The sequence below is a fragment of the Myodes glareolus genome, chromosome 4 (assembly GCF_982192425.1).
Source record: "Myodes glareolus chromosome 4, mMyoGla1.1, whole genome shotgun sequence".
In the NCBI taxonomy this organism is placed as follows: domain Eukaryota; kingdom Metazoa; phylum Chordata; class Mammalia; order Rodentia; family Cricetidae; genus Myodes; species Myodes glareolus.
In genome coordinates, this window is record NC_142029.1 from 56,066,365 (window position 1) to 56,090,114 (window position 23,750).

General features: G+C 44.5%; 1 protein-coding gene across 1 annotated transcript in view; it reads right to left on the reverse strand.

The window, feature by feature from the left end:
- Clstn2 (calsyntenin 2) overlaps positions 1 to 23,750 on the reverse strand; it is a 592,274-nt gene that overhangs the window by 13,358 nt on the left and 555,166 nt on the right. The window contains exons 10-14 of the mRNA XM_048452571.3: positions 10,980 to 11,146; positions 6,390 to 6,538; positions 4,050 to 4,273; positions 808 to 978; positions 70 to 215 (exon numbers count right to left, since the gene is read on the reverse strand). Of these exons, the coding sequence (XP_048308528.3) occupies positions 70 to 215; positions 808 to 978; positions 4,050 to 4,273; positions 6,390 to 6,538; positions 10,980 to 11,146 (857 nt within the window). The remainder of the gene's footprint in view (positions 1 to 69; positions 216 to 807; positions 979 to 4,049; positions 4,274 to 6,389; positions 6,539 to 10,979; positions 11,147 to 23,750) is intronic.

The window sequence follows — 23,750 nt, forward strand, 5'->3', positions numbered from 1 at the left end:
GTTCTCTGAATGGATGACAGAATGGGCGGGTGGGTCAGGCCTCCCCTAACAATGGCAGGATACACTCACCTCCAGGTTGAACTCATTGCTAGTGTAACGCCCGTTGAGTTCTGAACACTTGATCCGGAACCTCCGGGTCTCAAGGGAAGTGGGATGCCAGTTGCGGTAACGGAGATGGTGCAGCACCTGCTCGTAGCGGCTCATGGACCCTACACCTGCACCAAGAGACCACACCTACTATCAGGAGGGAGAAGAGGAGGGGAGCTGTAGGCACAGGAGGCAGACTGATGCTGTCAGGGCTGTGAATCCAGGGTAAGAGCCAGAGTGCTTATGGGTGGAAAATGAGCAGAAACAGAAGCGTCAAAGATGAAACCAATCCAAAGAATTTCCATGTAGATTAGCCTATGACTGGAATGTTTGGCCCCAGTCTGCCAAACATAGCTGAAGCATTTTCTGGGATCAAAAAGTAAAGTCCCTCTCTCAGTTTCTACAGATTCCCAAAGAACAAGGATAAGGTACAATTTTTCCAGAGGGTGGAGTTACTCTAGAAAGTAAAATCTAGAAACATAAGAATTTCCACTTGACCCCTAGGACTGCATGATGCACATACCCCTCCCCCCAGATGCTTTGATAGTCAGTAGCCCCTTGACAAGGCTGTTCTGAGAGCACACCACTGCGTAGAAGGGGTGTGGGACCTTACTGTAAATAGAGTATCTGACCATAGAGATAGTGGCATCTAGGTGTCACTGGTGAAGCTCACTTGGTTGAAGACACAACACCGAGCAGAGGGGCTGTGTGGGACCTTACCATAGATGGAGTAGCCTGCTGTAGAGTTAGTGGCATCTAGGTGTCGTTGGTGAAGCTCACTGTGGTTGAGCTCCAAGCACTCTTGTCTCGGATCCAGGTCCCCTCCAAGCACCAAAATATCACAGAAATCCAAGTTGTGTAGCATTTCTTCCAAGACTGACGATTTGGGGGCTGCAGGAAGGAGGGTGCATGAGAAATACCAGCACTGAGAGCTCTTGCTCACCTCGACACCTCCTCTATGACTGCTAGCACATCCAGGTGGGTCAGGAGAAGGGGGCGTGCAACCCCGTTAGCCACACCCATTGCTCAATATCAGGCTATCGTCAAGAAGGCGGCATGAGTTTGTGGGAAGAAGGTATGTGTCTCTGAGAGGCTACTCAGTTTCCTCATCGGAGGCGACATGGTAAGTCATAGCCCTAGTTTGCATTTGGGAAGAACTAAGTGGCTCTTCATCAAACTCGTGTGCTTTTCCCATGTGGACGGCGTGGTGTGTGTGTGTGTGTGTGTGTGTGTGTGTGTGTGTCTGCACCGGGCTCTGAGGATCTCAAGGGAAGAAACTTATTTAGAATCTGGCGAAAGAACTGCCATGAAGCAGCCTCTATGCTTTGCTCAAATAGTAATGGCTTGTTCATTAATCATCACTGGATTCCACAAGATATAAGCAAAAGTTAATTAATAATTAATAAATTAGAGCAAGTTAATTATGAGTTCATATGTTCTCACAGGAGGAGCACATTAGCAAGCTGGTCAGTATGGTGGTCCTTGCCTGATTTTACGACTCCAACTTTCTGAAGTATTTCTGAAGTATCTATGTATTGGAATGTTAGACAATTTGGCAATCTTAACTGAAAACCCCATTTTAAGACAAAGGTGATGGTTGGAATGTTTGCAGTGTGCCAGGCACAGTGAAGGGGTAATAGACACTAGTGCTATCCACAGTCCATCACTGGGGACATAGATGCTCAAAGAAGTGGGGAGAGTTGCCCAAAGTCACATAGAGAGTTAGGGGAGGCATGAGATAGAGTGTGTTGTTCTGGCCCCTATAACTCAGAAACTTGTAACCTTGAAGGCTGCATCTTCAAATATTATTGGTATCTATAACAATACAAATGTTTTAAAAGACATTCAAAGGACAAGGCAATTATTTTAATTAAAAATTCCAGTGGTACCTAAAATAGTTTTGTTCTCATTAGCTATATATTATTGGAGTTTCTGCGTGCCTAAGTTTTTATTGTTCGCCAACCACAATGGTTCCTTGTGTTACAAGCAATATATAAAAGCACAATAATCTACATTAACACTGAGGTCAATCGTTAGCAGAAGCGAATGTGTAATTTCAAATCTCTGCCAGGTGTTTTCTAGCTTCCTTTCAGGTGGAGTTAGGTCACCTCCCTCATAATACGGCTGGCTAGAGTCACACTAGGCAGGTGTGTGTCCTGGTTGCTACCTCATGGTTATTTCCCTGTGGCATTATCTTCTATCCCTTCTTTCCCGGGTCCACTGTGTCATAGGGACTGCTGGGTTAGGAGCCCTGAGTGAAATCATTCATGACTCCAGGGTCTGCTGGTCTGGTTGAACAAGCAGGTAATTCACCACCAAGAGCTAAATCTACTAAAGAGAGCTGGAGGGAAGCAACAGTCTTTGGCATCTCAGTCTGGGAGTCAGGGTGGTGATGAACAGAACATTTGAGAAATAGTGTTGAAGGAGGAGGCCATTGCAAACAGCCGATAGCAGGGGTCAGAACAGAGATGGGTACAAGGGAGCCAAGTAGACAGAAGCATGGAGACATATATACATTGGGGGTATTGACTATGTAGCAGTGCGTTCCCGCGTAAATATGAATGGCTGTGAGTATACGTGTATTTGCGCCAGTGGGGGGCAGAAGATGACCCTGGAACCTGTCACTGTGGCCTGGTAGCAAATGCAGTTGGCCTGCTCGTTTAAGAGGCTCGTAAAAATGACTATTTCAACAGTAAGTGTAGAAATTTAGAAGTACTAATAATAGCTCTCGGGCACCGGGCTGTGTGCTCTGCACGAACCTCTCATAAATAGAAGGTGAAGTGTGGACCCAGTTAACTGCTTTCTCCCGCATTGGCTGTGTGCGGGTATCAGCTGCGGCAAAGCTCGATGCTCTTGGCTGTGACCACTGAAGTCAGCAGGCCTTCCTTTTCTCAGTCCGATTTTAGCCACAAATGAGTACAACAGAGGAGGGAAGGTCACCTGACTTAATGCACCTTGGCATGTAACTCAGAAACCACCCTGGCTGGCCAGGTGTGAAATACCAACTATTTTTAGGCGTTCAGGAGGTCTGCCCCTTGAGAACCTAATCACGGGGGACCAGTGTGGTTTAAGACGGCGGGTAATTGGGATTATTATAGAAGCAGTTCTTCAGGGACTCAGGCCTACTGGTACCAGCACATCATTAGCAGTGACTTTGGATGGGGGAGGGGGTTGAAATTGTGCTTCTTGAAGGAGGCTTCGAAGGACTGTTCTCTGACAAGCATTGTCCTGTGATGCTGAGTCTCTCTGAGTTGCAAAAGGAAGGCTCCCTTCCTTCCTCTCTGCAGACTTTCTCTGTGGGTTTCTTTCCTTTTGTCTGCATCCAGCATATGCTCCTGCTTTCTGTGTAATGGAGTGTTTCTCCCAAGCAGAGAATGGAAACTAATCCTTCCCTCAGCAACAGCCCTAATAATGAAACTGGTAGGAATTACAACCTGGAAGTTCCCTGAGAGCTCAGTCAGATTGCCGAGTGAGCCCCAGCCTTGTGCCGTGTATATGGTACTGCGGAGCCAGACTCTATCCTTTGCACACCTTTAGTGCTTCTTCTAATGGTCAGAAAAATGCAAACCCACTACAGGGCATTTTTGCAGTCACAGAAAAGGGAAGGAAAATTGTCTCTCTCCATGCTTCTCAGGGGACACCATGTTAGCACCAAGTATCTTTTCTTCTGGGCATCTCTTTCTTACATGGCTCTGATCATGCTACACCGATACTGCTAAGTCTTCATGTCACTTTTTCTCACTTACCATGTAGCACAAGCACAAGTGTCTTTCTTCTTCTTTCCTGTCACTAATATGGGTGTGCTACCCTCTGGTGAGTTGCCTGTCCCTCTCCTGCTCATCATCTGAGTGTTTCTAGCTTTGTTTGATCTTTCCTGTTATGCATCATCCTGCCGTGGGTGAGCAGCGTGGTTATCCTGATGTATATCCTTTTACCCCACCCTCCCGCGGGCCCATATGCACCTGTGCCTGTGGCTCTCGTGTCCCCGGAGGCTTCCGTTTTGGCAAAGCTGCTCACGATCTTGATGTCAGGGAAGAGAGTCACCCCTCTGGCACTTTCAAACTGGGCAGCGGGTCTCCAGAAGCGCTCTGTTCCCTGGAGGGTGATCTGGGGCTCGATGGCCTGCAGGACCATGATGTAGGCATCCACATCTGGGATGCTGATGCACACATCTTCCCCAAAGCACCTGGAAAGACAGCGCCAGTCATAGCCCTGGTCAGCTGATGATTTAAACCATCCACTCCATAGCCGTGGGCAATGACTGCCACCTCCAGTCCCTGCCAAGGTGTCCTGGCTGTTAGGAATCTCTGCGGGCGGCAGCAGACCTTCACGTGTAAAATCACATTAATACCCCAACCATTGGCAGTGCAGGGATGTAAAGACCGGCTCCTGGAAGGGATGGGACTTTTCGATACTAGCAACAAGTTGCCATTAAAGCTTTCATTATCTTTTAGCAAAGTAATCCATGGCAACATTAATTAGAAAGCAACAGCTTGTTTTTTTGTGCATTAGTATTTTATAAGGGAATTGTTGCCTGGTTGGCTATAGCCATTTCATAAAATGAGACCCCAGGGCTAAATTCCCCTGCTATGGATATGTTTGTGCTCTGTCTCTGTGGTGGTATCACAGGGGCGCACCTCTTCTATAGGTGAGGGTAGGCTAAAGCAATTACAATAATTTATCCTAGTGTAGCACGAGGGGCCGACTTGGCACCACCCTTGTGCACTGCTACATGAGCGTCTGGTAAGGTTTGGAAGGGGAATAGGTGAGGATCCATGCCCTGCTTGGCCACTCCTGGCTAGGTAGTTTATTGCTTTGTACTTTAGCTTCTTAGCTATAAAATCGGGAGAGCAACGATCACCCTGTACTAGGAATGGCTAGTTAAAAAGACCTCAAAACCGCTGCTGCCCAGAGCTTGCATCCTGATTTGAATCCAGTAAAGTCTAAGCTTTCTCATTAGGCTCACTGAAGCCTACAAGTCATCGACACTCTCCATTATCACTGACTCCAAAGACTTGGGCAAAACCAGCGAGCACCGCCTAGACCAATTGTGTGTTCTAGGCATTTAGGTTTGACCCCTGTAGAGGCAGCCATCATCCTGTGTGCTGAGGGAAGGTCCCCAGGGGAAGAAGGAAGGGTAGTTTGTGTAAGTCCCCTACACCTAACCTTAGCCTCTGGAGTGGGGACACATTTTCACCACTCTGCTGAGCGTTGCTTCCCACAGTTGGCATCTCTTCCAGGTCCAGAAATGCAACAGTCAGCAAACCCATCCTTCCCACCCTTGGTCCTTTCTCCTGAGCTTTTCTAGTCCAGTTGCTTAGTGACTATATTTCTACCTCCTGGGAGTCTCTCTGGGGACCCTTACCTAGCAATCATCTCAAGTACATCTGCCATGTCTGGGAAGTGATGTATGAACACTTTAAGTGTGATGCGGGAGGATTGTCTGTATTCTGTCAATCATATTTTAATAAAACGCTGATTGGCCAGGCAGGCAGTATAGGCGGGAAAACCAGACAGGAAGTAGAGGTGATGCAATGAGAACAGGAGAATTCTGGGAAGCAGGGGTTCGTCTGCCACTCCTGCGCAAACCACCGAAGAGGCAACATGTAAGCTGTCACATTGAGAAAGGTACTGAGCCCGTGTGGCTAACATAGATCAGAATAATGGGTTAAGATAAGTCATAAGAACTAATAAGTAGCCTGACCTAATGAGCCAATCAGTTTATAACCTTATGGAGTCCTGTGTGTAACTTCTCTTTGGGATTTGCCGGCTGTTGGGGTACCGGGCGGGACGGAAACCCCAACAAGCCGGCCCTCATACTACATAAGTGAACTATCAAAAAGTTCAGTAATCTCATTTTGTTAATTGAACTCTGCTCCCTGGGGACAAGAACCATACTTTCTCTTCCTCTGGCTTGCCCACGGTATTTAGGAATTCTACAAAGCAAAGTTGATTATTTTAATCAAATTTAATAAATATTTATCAAGCACCTACCATGTACTAGGTGCTATGCCCTTGTATCAGACCATTTTAGACTTAGCTGTTGGAGAATTTATAGAAAACAGGCCTTTCTAGGCATCAGATTAGATGTGGGATAAAATACGGAAAGGTAGGTTTGAATTGGTGACACTACCTAATGTTTCCCTTAAGAAAGCAAAAGGAGAGCGCAGGTCCCTGAAACATCTTTCTGTGGACAGCAGAGTTGAGGAAAATGGGGTAAGAGAAGCCCTGCTTGCAGGAACATTCCTAAGGGACCACTGTCTCAGCCTCAGCTGGGCCTAGGCTGCTTGATTGTCACTCACTGGACTTTGGAAGAGAGTCTGAGGCGCCGGACCCCTGCTGTTGGGAACTGCCTGGAGTTGATGTAGGACACCTTCTGCAGGGCTCGGTTGATGTTCCCAATGTCATCACCTTCCATCACGAGGACGGACTGTGAAGGGTTGAAGTGATACTGGAAGACAGAAGTGGGCATCACAGGAAAGATGGTCAATGATAGGCATGGCACTCTGAAAACTGCAACTCTGCAAAGAAGCCACCCAGGCCAGCAAGATCATCTTCAGAACATGGGAAGGTGATGAAGCAGCTGTGGTCTCCACCTCACTAGGAAGTAGTGCATGCTCCTTGTCCATGCTTGCAAATTTCTGATAGCTGGAATTATCAACACACACACACACACACACACACACACACACACACACACACACACACACACACCACCGCAGAATGAAAGTGTCTCTTCTCTAAGTCCATCTATTTCTATGCTGTCAGTCTTTGGGACTTCAGTCAGACAGATAGGTGACAATGCCAACTTTCTCTAGTTTTATTTCCTATTTCTCTTACTACATGGGAGACTGAATGTATATTTTCATGGGTTTAAGAAGACTATCTGTTTACTTTACCCTGACCTAACCAAAATGTCTTTACAGTAATACTCTTGTTCTGTGTTTGGTGATGAATGCATCATTGTTGGGAGTCACTGGCATGGTGGTCCTAGTCAACTGATGGGTCTTCCTTTGTTTAGTTACTATGTAAGTCTTTTATTTCTGCCTTGAAGCACCTAGCTGTCATCATTTAGGTCTTTTTCTTCCTGATAACACTTACAAAATTGTAGCATGGTTACAGTGTATACTGATGAGGGCTTTGTTCACTGATCACAGGGACCCTACTGATCCATGATCCCAGAAGCTATCTCCAGTGATCTGAGAACTGTTAGATGGATAAATGAATGATTCCTGTTAGACCAATGAGTGAATAGTTCCTCAAGCCTCCATTTACTCAGCACTATCTCCCGTCAGTCCTCACGGGATCTACTTCTAGTCACTTGCTTCTCAGCAGAGCTCATCATCACAGTACCAAACTCTGCTCTCTCCCCTTCCCGGGCACTGTAGAAACAGCACTTTCTATCTCCCTTGTGCCATGTGGTTTAAGGTCATGTGACCACAACTAACCAATGAGACATGAGAGAAGGGAGGTTGGATGCCCTGGACCAGGGCACGGAATTGCCCTATGCAGTTCTCTAGTCTTTCTCCCCACTCCAATGACCTTCATCCTCTACATAGCTACTCTACCTCATCCCCTCTACTTATGTAAGAGGAAAACACTTCTATGTGTCCAGTCCACTGAATCCTCCTCTAAATACATAAATAAATCAGCATAAAGGTCTCCTGTGCCTCAAAAGGACCTGTGATTTGCTTAGAAGCTATTAGGTTTGCTACAGAGATGTATTATCTATATGCTTAGTAAATTATTACATTGCTAAAAGAAATAGAGTATCAATTTCTTTTGTACATGGTGGTAGGGCTTTGGGGGTTGAAATATCTTGCCCAGGGTCACCAAAGGGAGTAAATAAATAAATAATAAATAAATACTGGTGTTGAGAACATAGGAGTGTCTGGCGCTGAGGTCACTATTCTTTCATGCTCTCCCACACTGTGAAGGAGATGGTGGCAAAGATGGTGCTGTGGAAATTAGAACAGGATACTCTTCTGAAATGTGGCTATTCAGTGGTATCTTGCATGAGTGCAAGGCAGCAGACACCACAACCCTGTGGAGATTGAAATATCCTCGAGAAGTATCCAGAAATATACACGATCCACAGGAAGACAAGTTGAGCAAAGAGCTGGAACTAGGCCCTATCCGTGAAGGCATTTCTTCAGCAAAAGATGTTTTGCTTCTTATAAGTCAGTCACACAGTACGAGGCTCATTGCTGGCAAATCAAATGGTAGTCTTCAGCAATGATGGGCAGAAGACACACAGGGTCTGAAGGAAGTTAGTTTTAAAACTAAAAGTTAAAGTTTAAGTTAAAGTTAGTTTTAAAACCAAGGCCGTCTTTTAATCAGAGTTGCTGGTGTGGAGGAAAGAGCAAGGACTTACTTTGGACAAGTCCCTAAGCCTCAGTTCCCTTGCTTTGAAAATGAGGTCATAATATTTAATTTTTTTTGAGGGGCAGAGATAATGAACATAAAATAGCCCCCAGTGAGCGCTCTGTACACTGAGTGTCTTATTAATTTCTTTCGCAGACCTGGAGCTCTCACAAGTCAGGCCTTAGGGATGGGAGAGGACCATTTGTAGTGACGTGGGTATGAGCTGGTTGGATGCCAAAAGGCCTCCCCTGGACCCCTCTATTTGTGTGACTTAGCTTAGCACCGCTTCTTTCCACAGGCTATGACTGCTCAGTAGAAATCACTTTGGTTCTTAATTTATTATTCACAAAATGCCTGGCTGTTAAGTCTAGCATCTTTTTTTTTTCTGTCAAGCCTGGAACTCTGCAACAGTGGCCCTTGGGGATGGTTCAAGGAAGAGGCTGCATTTATAGGCAGGCAGTAAGTTGGAGTGCGAAAAAGAGAGGGCTGGAAGCTAGATCTCTGCAGCGCTGGGTGGACAAGGAAATAACACATGCTGATTGGACCAGCTTTCCCTGGGACATGTGATTAACATGCATGTATAAGCATGTGTGTGTCAAAGCCATGGTTGGTACAGTATCTGGGAAGTCAATCTTGCCTAACCATACCTCTGTATTCTTTTTGTCTTCCCTTCTGACCCAGTGTCTAGGGTACGGATCTTAAACCCTGCATGGCCAAGATTATTATTTTCTCTTATTTAAGCCTTCAATGGCTCCTAGTAGTTGACAGGAAACAAAAATACATCTAAATGTATCTAGGAGTCCATGATATGGTCTTCATCTAGTCCATTGGTCCCACTTTTGTGCTACTATTTGGGCACTTACAACATTGGCCCCGAGGTTCCTGTGCATTTCTGTGATGTTCCTTTGCTACCGCTCAAATTCCCAGATCATCTTGGAGTATCTGCTCTCTATTTCCCTTTCTTTACTGGGAGGAATCCTACCTGATCTTACACATTCTCCCGTGGCTTCCCTTCCCCTGGGGAGCCTTCCCTGAAGGCCATTCATCCTGAATCTGAAGCTATGGTGTGGGGCTGCCTAGATTCAGATTCTGGATTAGCCCCTCACTAACTTAAGGATGTTTCTTGAGCATCCTTCATCCTTCAGTTCTCAATATCAGAACAACACAGTACCTTTGTCAACGGGAAGGGGTCTCACAAAGAGTGATGATCATAAAGCATTTAGAATAAGCAATGACTGCCTCTTAGAGCCCTTAGGGAATATCAGTGCTCACTGTCAATGTAGTGGTACCCAAACAGGTTTATTGACCATTAGGCCCACTGAAGTATCAAAAGACAATAAGCCGAGATCATCCACCTTTGTATGGTAGAACTATGCCCATAACAGCAACATGATATGTTTGCTAGGGTGATCACATTTTAATGAACGCCACAGGTCCTCAGATCAGCAGGCCCTGCATGCAACCCCAGGGCCAGAGTCCTTAAGCGTTAGACCCTTGTTATGTTAGAAGCAGGTTCTGCAGGCTCATGATAGAATGGCAAGGCAGGCCCATGGTAGGATGGCAAGGCAGGTCCATGGTAGACCGGAGACAGATGGGCAACAAGTAGAGATTCTCTGCTATCGTCCCTTTCCCTTGGGAAACAGCAAAGGAGAAACTACTATGCTTCTGGGGACTCCAGGAGCTGTCTGGGTCTTCAGGACACAGAGGGTAGGCCATCCTGACTTCCAGAAAAGGGCTAAGGATGCACTTTCTCACATTGGGGCCTGTCATGATTCATCAGGGTCTTCGATGGGACTGACCCTGCTTTTTATTCAGAACTCAGGGGCCCAGGACCAGCTAGAGCTTCTTATATCTAGGTGAGTCCAGAAGGTAACCTTACCTGTCCAAGAAAAGCTTGCTGGGGCCACAGCTGTCTCTCCCCCGCCTTCTGGGAGATGCTTTTCTAAGAACACAGCTCTGATTTGATGAATCACTTGTATATTTTGATTTCACATAGGCAATAAAAACCACACGTTTTCATGTTTCTTGTGACCTTCAGATATTGCTTGAAGGGGAACTGGCTTTGCTTTAACAATGTAAGACCTAGTGACTGTCATATCTGTTTTCCAATTCTACCTCACGTCTGTCATCTCTCTCCTGTCTCATTTGTGTTTTAGAGTCCTAATTCTTTGTTTACATTTTATGTTTCTGAAATGTATTCCTACATGCCACTTTAGTGCCGTTAGGCAAATGAATAGCAAAGTAACCAAACAATCTGCAGACAAATGAAGTTTCATACCTTCCTCCAGGAAGTCGCAAATAGTGTCTGCTGTCTATTGTAGATCTAGAAGTTTCAGGAGCTGGCAGAAGTCCATCCTGGAAGTCATGATCACTAGCTGGTCTCTGGCAAAGTGTCATCACACCTTAACCGAGGTTCCTTTTCTGGGAGGCTTCTCAGGAAACAATCAGTTCCTGGCACGCTCAGGTGTTGGGTACTTTCTACTCCTAAATCAGTGTCTTATCAGAGGTGGTATCGGTACCTTCCTTACCTTTATTCCTTGCCCGAGGCTTTCCAAGGAATTAATATCCAGCCCTTCTTTGCAGGCTTGCAGACAAGAAATCACCTTCTGACTTTCCATTTTCCCAGGACGGATCGTGAGGCTGGCGAGGCTGCCATGGAAAAACTGTGCAAACCGTGGTTTGGCCACTTCTCCTCCTGTGAGAGCAAGAAATATTGTCATCTGCCTAAGGGACAAAACCAATGTGTGTTTGTGTGTGCCCTGGCTGAGCACCTTGGGAGCTGGGGGTCTACCACCATGCCCATGCAAGGTTTAAAGTACTCGAGATGCAGCTTCATCAGGAGCCACGCCCATCTGCCCCATTGTTCTTTAAGACAGGCTTCTTTTGGGGTCTGCTTGTAACCCACCTCACTCAGACAGCCTTCTATAGCCTCTTTACGAATCCCAGTCCCCCTCCGCCATCTTTGGATGGACTGCATGGACAGATCTAACCCAGGTCTTGCTTGGCTTTCCTTCAGAGAACAAACAGAATGCGGAGAGGAGAGAAGATGGACGGAGACTGAGTCGCCATCTTGATAGTTCCCAGGAGAGGTTTTGGAAACTCTTTGAGCCTCCATGACTCGCGGGACACATTAGTGCCCCCTAGCTCTGGTAGGCTGTCTCAGCATAGCAGTTCTCAGGGGTTCTGTGCTTTATGCTGTCTGAGGCTTGATAACAGACTGGGCACTCCTGTGAATGTCTTTCCCAGCTCCCCAAAGAGCAGCTTTTTCAGTAAGTGGCCCTGGGTCACTCTTGCTGCTCTTTAGTGAGCCAGGTGCGCCAGCAAAGCCTTGTGGGTAGTAGACGCTCCTATTGGAACTTCTTAGGTGCTGCTATGAACCTCTCCTGCCGACTCTTTCTACTGCCTAGGTTCTCCCTCACGACTGTCTCATTGCTCTCACATTTGCTCACCCCATCCTGTCTTCCCTGTCACCCAGGTTAGGCAAATCTCACAGTTTTTCAAAGTTCTCTTACATCCCCTGTCACTGCTGCCTCCTCTCACCTTACTGAGTCCCCATTTCCCAAACCCTGTCCCTGCCCTGAGACCCCCTGTGCTCTAGGCTTAGGGCCTGGATCACTTTAGTTGGTTTTACGGATTTCTCCTGGCATTACTGGTGAATTGTTTACACGTACATGTTGTCCTTGGTAGCCTAAATTGTTATCATCCACCTTGGCTACAAGTTTTAATCCTCCGGGAATCTTTAAAAAGATAAACTGGTGCCTGGGACTTGGTGTGATACCCAGGAGATTTTGATTTAATTAGTATGAGGAGTTTTTTTTTCTTTTGAAGTTTCTTGGGTAAGGCAGATGTAAAGCCAAGGTTAAGAAGCATTGAGCTGTGAGCTTCTCCAGGCTGGGCCTTTTGCATGCTCCTTATGCGATCTCTCTCCTTGATGCTACCCGCAGGCTTGCTCGACACAAGTTGCTATAATTTATTAGTTTAAGCCTCTCTTTCCTGGATAGCAAAGATCACTCATGCATTATTCATTTTAATGAAGACAATACTGAGCAAGTAAGTATTAGGGGCTGAGGGTTGCACCAGGCGCTATGCATAAGTTGACTCATTTATTCATCTCAAGAACACTTAGCCTCTTGTGTCCTCCTGGCACGCTGTAGTCTGCCTGGCATACAACAGACGCTTTATAATTGCCTGTCGGATTGAAGAGGAGGATGCGCTGCATGCCATCAGAGTCATCGTGGGCACTGTGGCTCTCTCACCCTTTCCTTCTTGCTAAGACAGGCCTGAGGCTTTGGACATGTGTGCAAGCTCCAGGGAGAGAGTCTAAGCAAATTTTATCACACCATCATTGCTCCAGAGATGGATTCAGGGGTGGGTCTGGGGCCAAGGAAGAAGATGAAGCCAATCAGTACCTGGCATTCAATAAGCCATAATTATAGACCCAAGAACATGCATGGGACCAAATTTAGGCTACCACCATGGAGAAGATGACTGGTAGCTTACACATAATAGCTTCTATTTTGCTCTCAGAAGGTTTTCAATGAACTCTTGTTGTCTTTCCATAATTAACCCACAGCTGCATAAGCCATCTATCTTGTCATTAGCCTAGGAGTGATGAGGACAATGCAAAATATAGGGCAGAGCGAGAAGAGTCACATGGGACCAAGGAGGACTTCAGTGGGCATCCCCATCGCTGTGTTTTGGGATATTCTCTGCTATAGGAACCATTTGTCTTTATGTGTTAAACCATTTTGTCTCATAGGTTGTTTCCTTGATGCATAAGGATTCTTTGCTTTGAAAGCAAAACAAGTTTTTCTTAGTGCTTGGTTCCCAGGGCATTCCAAATAGATGTGACTTCGGTGAATGGCTTGCAAAGGACCTGGCTATGGGAGGACAGTGTGAGGTTTTCTGTTCTTGATGCTCCTCCATAAAAATTTCATGCCCTAGTGTTATGGCTTGGATGTGAAGTGGCCCCACCAAAAGGTTCCCATGTTGGAAGAGTGGGTCCTTCATGTTTAGAGGTTGGGCTTTTAGAAAGTGGTTGAATGATGAGGGCTCTGACCAAATCATTGGCTTCATCCACTGAGGAATTCAAAATATGAATAGACTGTGGGGAGGCCACAGAACCATACAGGGTGAAGCCTCTTTGGGAGATGCAGGTCACTCTATCTGTTTCCTGGATGTCTTAGGCACAGCTCTGCTCCTCCTCACCCTTCTGCCAGGATGCTCTCTCTCACCATGGCCCAGAAACAATGGGGCAGGCTGGGCAGGGGCTGAAGGCTCTGGAGTCATGAACCAAGGTAAATACTTCGGCACATAAGGATTATATTTTCACATTTATTTATTTATGTTTAGTATTTGTCATAGCAATAAAATGTCTGACTTATAATCATGTGAATTGATTTTCTGACCTGCAGAAAGGGGATGAAGGCTTGAGTATAAATGATGGAGATGCTATCCAAACGGCCACCTATTTCCTGCCGTGTCTCTAACCTTTGATCAGTAGAGTCAGTGAGTATCACTGACTAGGTGTGATCTGTGTATTCAAAACCACGTGCAATTTCAACATACCTCGTCTCCTTGAATCTTCATAACCGCCCTGGGAGACAGACATTCATTATATAGGCACTCACATACAATAAAACTTAGGCTTGAAGTTGTAAAGTGTACATCCCTAAAATCTGAGTACACCATCTATCCATATATCATCTGTCTCACCTCATCATCACACTCAGAGGCTCTAGCTCAAAGGTCAATATTTATGACAGGCTTGGATGCCAAGGTACCATGTTCTGTATTTCAACTTAAGAATCCAAGATCTGTGCTGTATTCTGTTTATGAATCAGAAGTCTCTATGAGTGAGATTTAGTTATGGGAGACACACATAAAATTTGAAGTACATTTTACCCAGTATTAGATGTGATATAAGATATCAAAAATAATAGATGCAATGAAACTTTTTTCTCTTTTTAATATTGAAGGTGTCTACATGGGACACACAGCTCCTCTGTCAAAATTCAAAATAAATTTGGTCATGAATCATTTTAAAAGAACAAAATATCAAAACTTTGTTTCCAGACATGATTTTCGATTCCTTAGACTAGATCAACATTTCAAAAACATTTCCTGTTTTATATTAGGTTCATGTAATTGTAGACTGTGGAGTAGGGTCTTCGGGAGTTTATACTGAGTGGAGAGAGAGACTAAGGCAAATTAAAATATAAGAATTAGATGTGCTAAGATAATCTGAGATTTCTAAGGCAGCACATGATCAATTTCTAAACAACCTGTTTACTAGGTCAGAGGAAAACAATAGCTACCATGAGGTCCTTGAAATACCTCAAGTTCTTTCTAGTACTATATATCACCTACAGCTGCTTTCAGGACTGAGCTCCTGGCAGGATGTGTGATATCTGTGTGGCACTAAGTAGACTGTATGTAGATGGACCTGCACAGAGACCATGAAAAACACAGCAAGTATTGGTGTAGCCCATGGAAGGAAAGGAAATGCCAAGACAGCAGTCAGTCCTAAAGGGTCATTAGTGACTGAGGACCATGAGGTAGATGAGCATCATTTCAATGAATAACCACATGGAAAGGTGACTGGACCCAGATTACCCTATAAGTCTGCATACTCACCTCCCGAATCAACGCACCACTACCCAAGGAAATGGAAAAATGCCAAATCTGAGGAGGTGAAACCTCTCTCATTCACATGGAAGGAAACTTGAAATGAAACAGAGATGGGAGTGGAAGAAACCATTTCATCTTTGTGGATTGCTAGTCTGATCTGATACACGGACAACTCCTTTAACAAAATAAATGTACAGGTTTTGATAACTTTCCCAAGGTCACATGGCCAGGAACAAGGAACATTAAGATTCAGACTTGATCCAACCTTCTTCCTGCATATCATCTAATCAGATGTGGCTGCAAAAGTTGAAAGTGGGCTTTCTGGAAGGGAACAGGCTGGGACCGATGCGGTGCTGGCAGTGGATACCCAGTTTTGGAGCTTTTGTGGACTCGGACTTCAGCAGCAATTCCCAGCAGCTGGGATGAAGAGGACTAGGAATCCCGGTTGCTTTAGAAACCAACCAAACAGCTGGCCCCTCAGTGATTTCACATCCACTGATTTAACCAACCACAGACAGAAAACATCTAAATAGTACTAAACACAGATAAGGCCTTTTCTTGGCATTCGTCGCTAAATAATAAGAATCATTACAGAGAATTTATACAACGTCAGGTCTTATAAATAATCTAGAGACACTGCGAAGAATATGGTAAGGTATTTGTTATGCTTATGCAAATACTCTACCACTGTATGTAAGGAACTTGAGTATCTCTGATGTTTTAGCACCTGCCTGGCAACTGGGAACCAAGCACCAACCCGTACTAAAGAACAATGTTATTTTGCATGCATGATCTGATGCAGCGTTCCTATTCTGAAGCAGAGCATTTAATGTGAATGAAAAGCTGCGTATTCATCACCCACTGCCTGTCTGTCTTCTGAGAGGTGGGATCTACTCACGATAAATGCAGCTCTAAGAGAAATTTAGAACAAGAGACCTCTGTAACGTGAATGCACCAAGTCTCCATCTTATACAAAGGTGTTCAGGAAGCGACTGCCTTTCCTGCTATCTTTCCTCCCATTTAGTCTAAGAAATACATGGGAAAAAGTGGAGGCTGTGCTTTCTTTTGCTTGCTCTTTGCAAGGCTTGTGGATGGGGATGCCCCTCAATGAACGCAATTTCACGGATGGTCAACTACCAATTTTGAGCAATGTAAATGGGCAGACGGTCTGAAATCTTGCTTTCTCTTTTTCCCTCATTTTGGTGATGGAGATACCCCCGAAATGCAAAGACGAAGTGAAGTGTGTAATAGACCCTCACAGGCTGCAGCTTTAAAGCTACGTGCATATAACCTCAAAAGGGGTTCACATGGCTATAAGTTGCAGGTGACTTGAAAAGAAAAATGATCTGTCATTGTGGCTGGCCGTGACACATTTTCATCAAGCTTTCTTAACCCTCTTTTTCTTTAAAAAAAAAAAAAAGCGTACCATTTCTCTTGCTTTCATAGCAAATATTTATATGATACTGTAGAGAACAAAACATAAGACTTAGGGATGACCCCAAAAGTCAGATCCCTGAAATTGAGGATCTAAATTTATGGAGTCAGAAGGTCACTCATGCATCATCCAGAATATTGATTTCATTCCCCAGACAAAGAAATTGAGAGTCTGAGTGGCAGAACTGTCTTCAAAGACCCAGAGTTGATGAACAGTGGCAGTGAGGTCTAGAGTTCCCCTCTACTCATTCCAAACTCCAGGTCTAGCCTTTTCCTGCTGCAGCCTGACGCCTGGTGGGTCTGAAGCTATTATCTTTAGGTCTTGGCTGGAGTTGTCAGAACTCTGAGATAATGTCAAGAACATTTGGCAACGGATTTGTCTCAGATTCCAGCAGCCTCTAGTGCTCTTTGGCTGTGGTGATCTAGTACTGGTGGTATGTATCTACATTCAGATTCAGGTTCTATGCCCCCAGCATGGTACAGAGTGGGGTCTAGATTACGCTCTTGTCACATGCTGTTGAGATGTCCATAGGGAAGCCCACCTAAGGTACTCAACACAGTGTCTAATGCATGTATGCTATGCAAATATGTGGCCTAGGACCAGGGGTAGTTTGTGTTGTTTCCTAAATTTGACCTTGGTCTCCCTTTAGAAGGGGCATCCTGTGAGAAGAAAGTTTCATACAGACTCCTTGGGGAATGCTGTCTGGATAGAGAGCACTCTGTGCTGGTGTGTGCTTTCCTTTTTTCAGAAGCAGAAACCCAAGGGATGGAGAATAACTTGAACACGGACTTTATTAAAAGAAATTTGTACTAAATTAGACCTAGCTCATTAAGAGGAAAAATGTAGCCCAAGTCTCTGCACCAATGTTAGAGCCTGGAAGAAGGAAAAAAATGACCTGAAAATGCACAGCAAATCTCAGTGGCTCCAGTTGCACGGCATGAGGCTCATATGCCACTGATTACAACCCTTGGGCTATGTCTGGCTTTTGATCCCTTTGAGCCTTTTTCCCCCCTTCGTCTTCACTTTAAAACTCAAATGAATATTTTGTATCTGCCCTATTAAACCTCCATTTTTTGGGAAATTTTTTCCCCTCTATCTCCTGTTGTCATAGTTAAGTCAGGGATAGGACTGAGCAAAACTAGGTCCCAGGATGGAATGGAAGAATCCAAGATTGGTAGTATCATTAGGAATGGGGAGAGAGCCTGTATGTTCTAGAAACACTAGGATTCTCTAAACTGCAGAGACAGGGGTCAGTTAGCACTAGGAAGAGTGCCACAGGTACGGGGCACTGTGCTGAAATACATCAAGGAAAATTGGGATGAGACAAGGAACAGCCTGGTTTGCCCGAGTGTGCCTCTAAAGCTCCCTATGCGTATAGCCACCTGCCTAAAAGAATCCCTGCTCAGGTGTCCAACACACAGAGGGAACTCAGAGACACTCTTGCCCACTGCAAGTTAGGTGCCCTGGACTGCTGCCTTCTATGGCATCTTCTAGAAACCTCAAGACTCTGTAAAACACTGTCACGAATTGGCAGCTATCTGGTCTACCTCCTTGCACAGGTAGCCTACAGGACCTAGATAGTTAGGTCCAATATAGATGTCCAGGAGCTAAGCAGATGTGGCTATCTGATTTTTCATAGTATTTGGAATTGAACTCGGTTTACTCAGTTTTGTTCTTACAAGTGAAAACCTAAAGAAAAGGGATTCACCTAGTATTTAAATGATCTACCTTGCTGTGTCCTGCTATTGTTTGAATTTGTCATTCCTAAGTTCACAGATTGCTAGTTTGGTTCCCAGAGTGATAATCTTGAAAGGTAGTTGGACATTTGAAAACTGAGACCTGGTGGGTAATCACAATACCTCTTCCAGAGCTTTAGACTGGAGTTTTAGCATGGCATCTTTTCTGCTTGTGTATTCTTTTACTGTTGTGGTGCTATGTGTCAAGAGGTGACATAGCCAGGAGGCCCTTGTCAGAGCCAGTGCCTTGTTCTTCGGAACATGCATTTGTTAATGCAAATGAAGGATTCAAAGGCTTTCCTTGCAATTTTGTGAGGCTGCATGCACTAGGCCTCACTGGCAACGTTTCTTAAGTGTAAATGAAGTCTCATTTTTTTTAATTACTGGAAAAATACCAATGAAAATGAAGTTCCACTGATTGCATGCCTTTTAAATTCACCAACAGGACACAGTAGGCTAATTGGGTCTGCAGAACACAGCCCAGCAACGGAGCTGGAGCCAGCTCCCAGTAGAACCCAACACGCAGCATCCATCAAATCATTTTCTATTCACTTTGTCCAATCCCAACCGGAAATTTCACAAATGAGAACCAGTTCCCTAGTAATCCTCAGAAGCACCGGAAAAGCTCCCCATGCTTGCAAGTCCAAGGCAATTAGAGCGGCACACACAGGGCTTGGCACCATGTGTGTGAGCATACAGCAAGGCTGAGAAATGTGTAGATGAGGGCTATTTCACAGGGCAGCATCTCATTGGAAGATCCTTTGATATGTCATATGCAGACAGAAACGTGGCTCCCAGAAGATTTCAGGGATTAATAGGAATCCAAATTCTTCAACCAGGCAGGCAGCATGGTATCCCGAGACTTAGTTTCAACTCCTTTCCTCTACCTCCTCCCCCCGATCCCTCCTGGGTCACGTACCTTGCAGTGCTAGGGAGATCTGAGCAGGTTCGTGCTTCCTGATGTCACATCCCTTCCCTTCTTTGTGAGGTCTTACTCATTCTATATTTTAAAGACTAAGATTTGGGGGGACAATCACAGGAGTCATTCCTCTTGGGAAAGTACCCAACTTTTCTCCCTGAACCCACAAACTGCTTGATCACATCCCTGACCGAATCTAGCCCCGTTTCCAAAGTTTTCCTTCTGACACTGTTCCCCAGCTTTCTTTCGGACTAACGCATGGGCCAGGGGAAGGCAGAGTCCCTGGGTAAGGGCTAGCCTTAGGGGAGGTGAGGAAAGAGAGTCAATGCCAGGCAGCTGAGGAGAGCTGGGGCCACAGGTGTTAGAGTAGGCCTAGTGCTTGCAGACTGGCTATTGTGTCAGATCTAGATGAAAAAAACAAAGGAAGGTGGAGGAAGTACAGAACATATGTTAAAGTGACACATTCATTCACATGAAGCATGCCAAGCACACACATCCCTCATGGAACCTTGGGAGGCAGGCTTTACTCTTATTTTATAAACTAGAATTTAGAAGCTCAGGCTCAAAGAGAGCACAGGTGATGCTGGCATCATCACAGTGCTTGGTTCAAATCCTATCAGAGGCATGGAATTGGTATGAAATAAGACATGGGGACCAAGGGAACAGGACAGAGGACCTAGAAATAGATCCTGCCACCTATAACCAGCTGATTCCCAGTAAAGTGCCAGGAATATAAACCGAAAGAGGACAGCTTGCTCAACAAACAGTGCTGAGAAAACAAGACATCTTCATGCAGGAAATGAAACCTACACTCCCCATTATTCTTCATTCTGTATTAAAAAAAAATCAACCAAAATGAATCAAAGGCTTAAAACTCCGAAACTTCTAGAAGAAAACATATCAGAAATATTGGCACAGGCAATGAAATGAGATTACATCAAATTAGAAAGCTTCTATACAGAAGAAGGAAAAAAAAATGAAGAGACAACCCACACAAAAGAAAATCTTTGCTAATTATCCATTTGACAGGGGATCAATATCCAGAATATATAAAGAACTCAAAAGAACAAATAATTTCATCAAAAATTGTCAAATGTTCTGAAAAGATACTACTCAAAAGAAATACTACAAATGACTAATAAATATATAAAAATTGCTCAAATAGCTTTAGCCTTCAGGGAAAAGCAAATTAAATTTTATAACTCAGCCATACTACTCTGGTACATATATATCTGGAGAAGCTTAAGTCAATACACATATCCACAAACCTGTGCTTGTTTTTCCATATCTTACAATAATTAAGATATGGAATTTACCTAGGTACCCATTAACAGATAAACTATATAAGGAAAACACACATATGTGTACACACACATATACATGCACACACACACATTCTTGGATACAGGAGTATTATTTAGGTCAATGATGAATGAAATCATGTTATTTGCAGGAAAATGGTTACAATTGGAGACCGTGGTAAGAAAAATCAGGCAGATACAGACAACTATCATATCTTCTCTCATATGAAAACTAGAAAAAAAATAAGAAAGCAGACAGCTGCTAGAGAAGGGTCCTGTGTGACACAGTGGTGTTAGGACCCTGGAGCCAGCAAGGGGTAAGGCTGGGATGTGACTCAAACTCCGAGCTTTCGGCCTCCAAGTCTTCTCTTTTTTTGTTGCTTCTTGGAGGATTAAGGATGCACACAGCTGATTAGTAAGAGAACAGGCTTTCGTGTTTTACAATGATAAGGTTACAGGAAGTAGAGAGTCTGCAGCACCTGCATCAGCACCTATTAGCTCCTGCAGTGCCCACCAGGAACTGATATTAGGAACTGTCACTCAGCAGAGTAGACAGAGAAAGACTCAAGACCTCATCCACCAAAGGAAGAGAATCCTAGCACATGCCTGGAAAAAGAGCCAAAATGCAAACGAGCATTTGTCCTGGTCGGTTTTTATTGTCAACTGGACACAAAACAGTCACCTAGAAAGAGAACACTTCAGCTGAGGAATTGCCCAGATCAAGTTGGCCTGTGGCTATGTCTCTTGATGACTGATGTGGGTGGGTTTATGCCCCTGTAGGAGGCACCATGCCTAGGCAGGTGAGAGAGCTGGGCGTGGACCAGCCAGCAGCATAGGTCCATGTTTATTAATTCCAGCTTCCTTGCTGGAGTTCCTGCCCTGACTTCTCTCAAAGGTGGGTTATCAAAGTGTAGGATGAAGTAAACGCCTTCCTCTTCTAAGCAGTTTTTGGAGTTTATCACAGCAACATGTTGAAACCAGGGCAACAACTTAGCATTCATTCTTCCTACTATATTATAAACATATACTTGGGTGAAGTGACTTTCAAATAAACTGTAATCATATGTCCCTTTGAGCTGGCACTTACAGACTCATAGCACCCTCTTCAGATGCGGCCTGTGAAGGGAAGAACTCCAAGCACATAGACTTATAGAGGACACAAAGAATAGTCTCCACTCTCACTCACATCTGCCAAGAGGGTCTTTCATAACTGCTATGGACCAATACCTCTTTCCTAGTGGAAGTGCTTTATGGTGTGTGTGTGTGTGTGTGTGTTTGTGTGTGTGTGTCTGTGTGTATTTATGTGCACATTTGTGTACTGGGGGAGTGCATAGTGGTTGTGGTGATGTCAGATTATTTGTCATATATATATACATGTACATATATTAATACATGCTGACTAATATGTATTAATTAGTTATTATATTAATTGGGAAAGAGTCAAACAAATGTTAGTTGACAAGGTGGCTGGACTGTGGTATTTATATGTGCTGTTCATACAATACTTTCAGTTTTCCTTCCAGACATACCACAACCATCACCTCCTTGCTCTCTTAGCTCTGGTCAGATGGATTGCTCTGGGAAATACGAGGACTAAAGTGCTTGGTATTCCTGGTAGGCAGAAGCTCTTGGAGCTTGTACACACTTAGCCGCACTTTCTTTCTTTGTACTTAGCAAGGTGGCTGCTGTCCTTGCTTGGGTCCCACACTGATGATAAAGCAGGGAAGCCACTGGTAAAGAATACCAAGATACAAGCATTCATTAACTGAGACTTGGCGCATGCTTGTCACTGCAGGGCACCAACCTAACCTACCTGGTTCAAGGATAATCTTAATTATTTACAGAATCACTTTTTATTTGATGGGATTGTTTTCCCACCTCTGGTGGCAAGCATATCACTGGGGAGCAGTAGCTGTAACTGACTGTGGTGACAAGAACCCAGATGTGATCTCTGAGGGCGACCAGGAAGAAATCATGGTGAAGTTTGTAGAAGGATGTACCTAGGGGTGCCTTCTCTTACGGGTTCTCTCCAGGCTATTTTCAGTAGTACTCATGTTGGTATCTGGCTGGGGCTCTGAGCCACACTAAAGCCCCCACTTCAGCACAGCTGTGTCCAATGATTAATAATTTCTGTTCAACCTCTATGTTAGTGCCTTGCTCTATCTGTTAGTTTCATGGATCCTTGCCATAAGGTACAGTCTTCTTCTCCTGGTCACCTTGAGGAGCCTACAATAATAAAAGACTCTCATCTACAAGTCCTGTAAAAATGTTAAACAAGGCTTGTCACCCTTGAGTGAAATATGTCACACATGCCATGGGTAGCCTCAGTTCAGGAACACCTATTTTTATTTCTCACTGACCTGTGTCTACTCCCCAGCTTTTGCTTCCCAAGGCTCAGAGTGTATACTATATACTCCTCTTTCCATGTTTGTCCCATGAAGCTGCTCCAAAACCACTCTTTAATCCAGCCCGCAGAGACCCGTGTCTCCCCTAAGTCACTTCTGTGTCAACTGATCCACAGAGAGCAAATTGTTAAAAGTTGGCCTCTGATACCCACAGGTTCTTCAGGTGGCTCAAAAGTATGTCTTTAAAACTTGTGCCTGCACTTCATATTTACAGACATTTAAAATGACTAAAGAGTATGGTATAAGGACTATTGGTAGAGTATTTATCTTGCATTATGGGATATAAATAGTCAAGAAACATAAAGTATACAGGAGATTGTGTGGTGTTGTGAAATAGTCTTTTTGTACACTGTGAAGATGTGTTGCTGTCATTGGTTTAATAAAGAGACAATGACCAATATCTAGGCAGGAAGAGGTCAGTGAGACTCACAGAGAGGGAAAAAGAGAGCACGGGAATGAAGAAGGGCGGAGTCTCCAGGATGTGGAGAGAAAAAGCAAGATGAGCTTGTCATGCTGATAAAAGGTACTGCCATGTGGTAGAATATTGATAAGAAATATGGGTTAATTTAAGATGTAAGAGCTAGTTAATAATATGCCTAAGCTATCAGCCAAGCATTTATAATTAATAATAAGTCTGTATGTCATTTATTGGTGAGTGGATGGTCCTGATGAAAAACATCGCCTATTGTGTGGAGTTATATGCAGAAACAATGTCATCTCAACTGGGCTTGAGCAAGGCTTTGGTGCCCATGTGAGATGTGGGAACCAATTTCTTGAAACTACTATGGGATGGTTACATTAAGAGCACCTCTCCCCTCACCACTGAGTGGCGACTGGTTAATTACAATCTTGGAGGCATTCACAGATTCAATC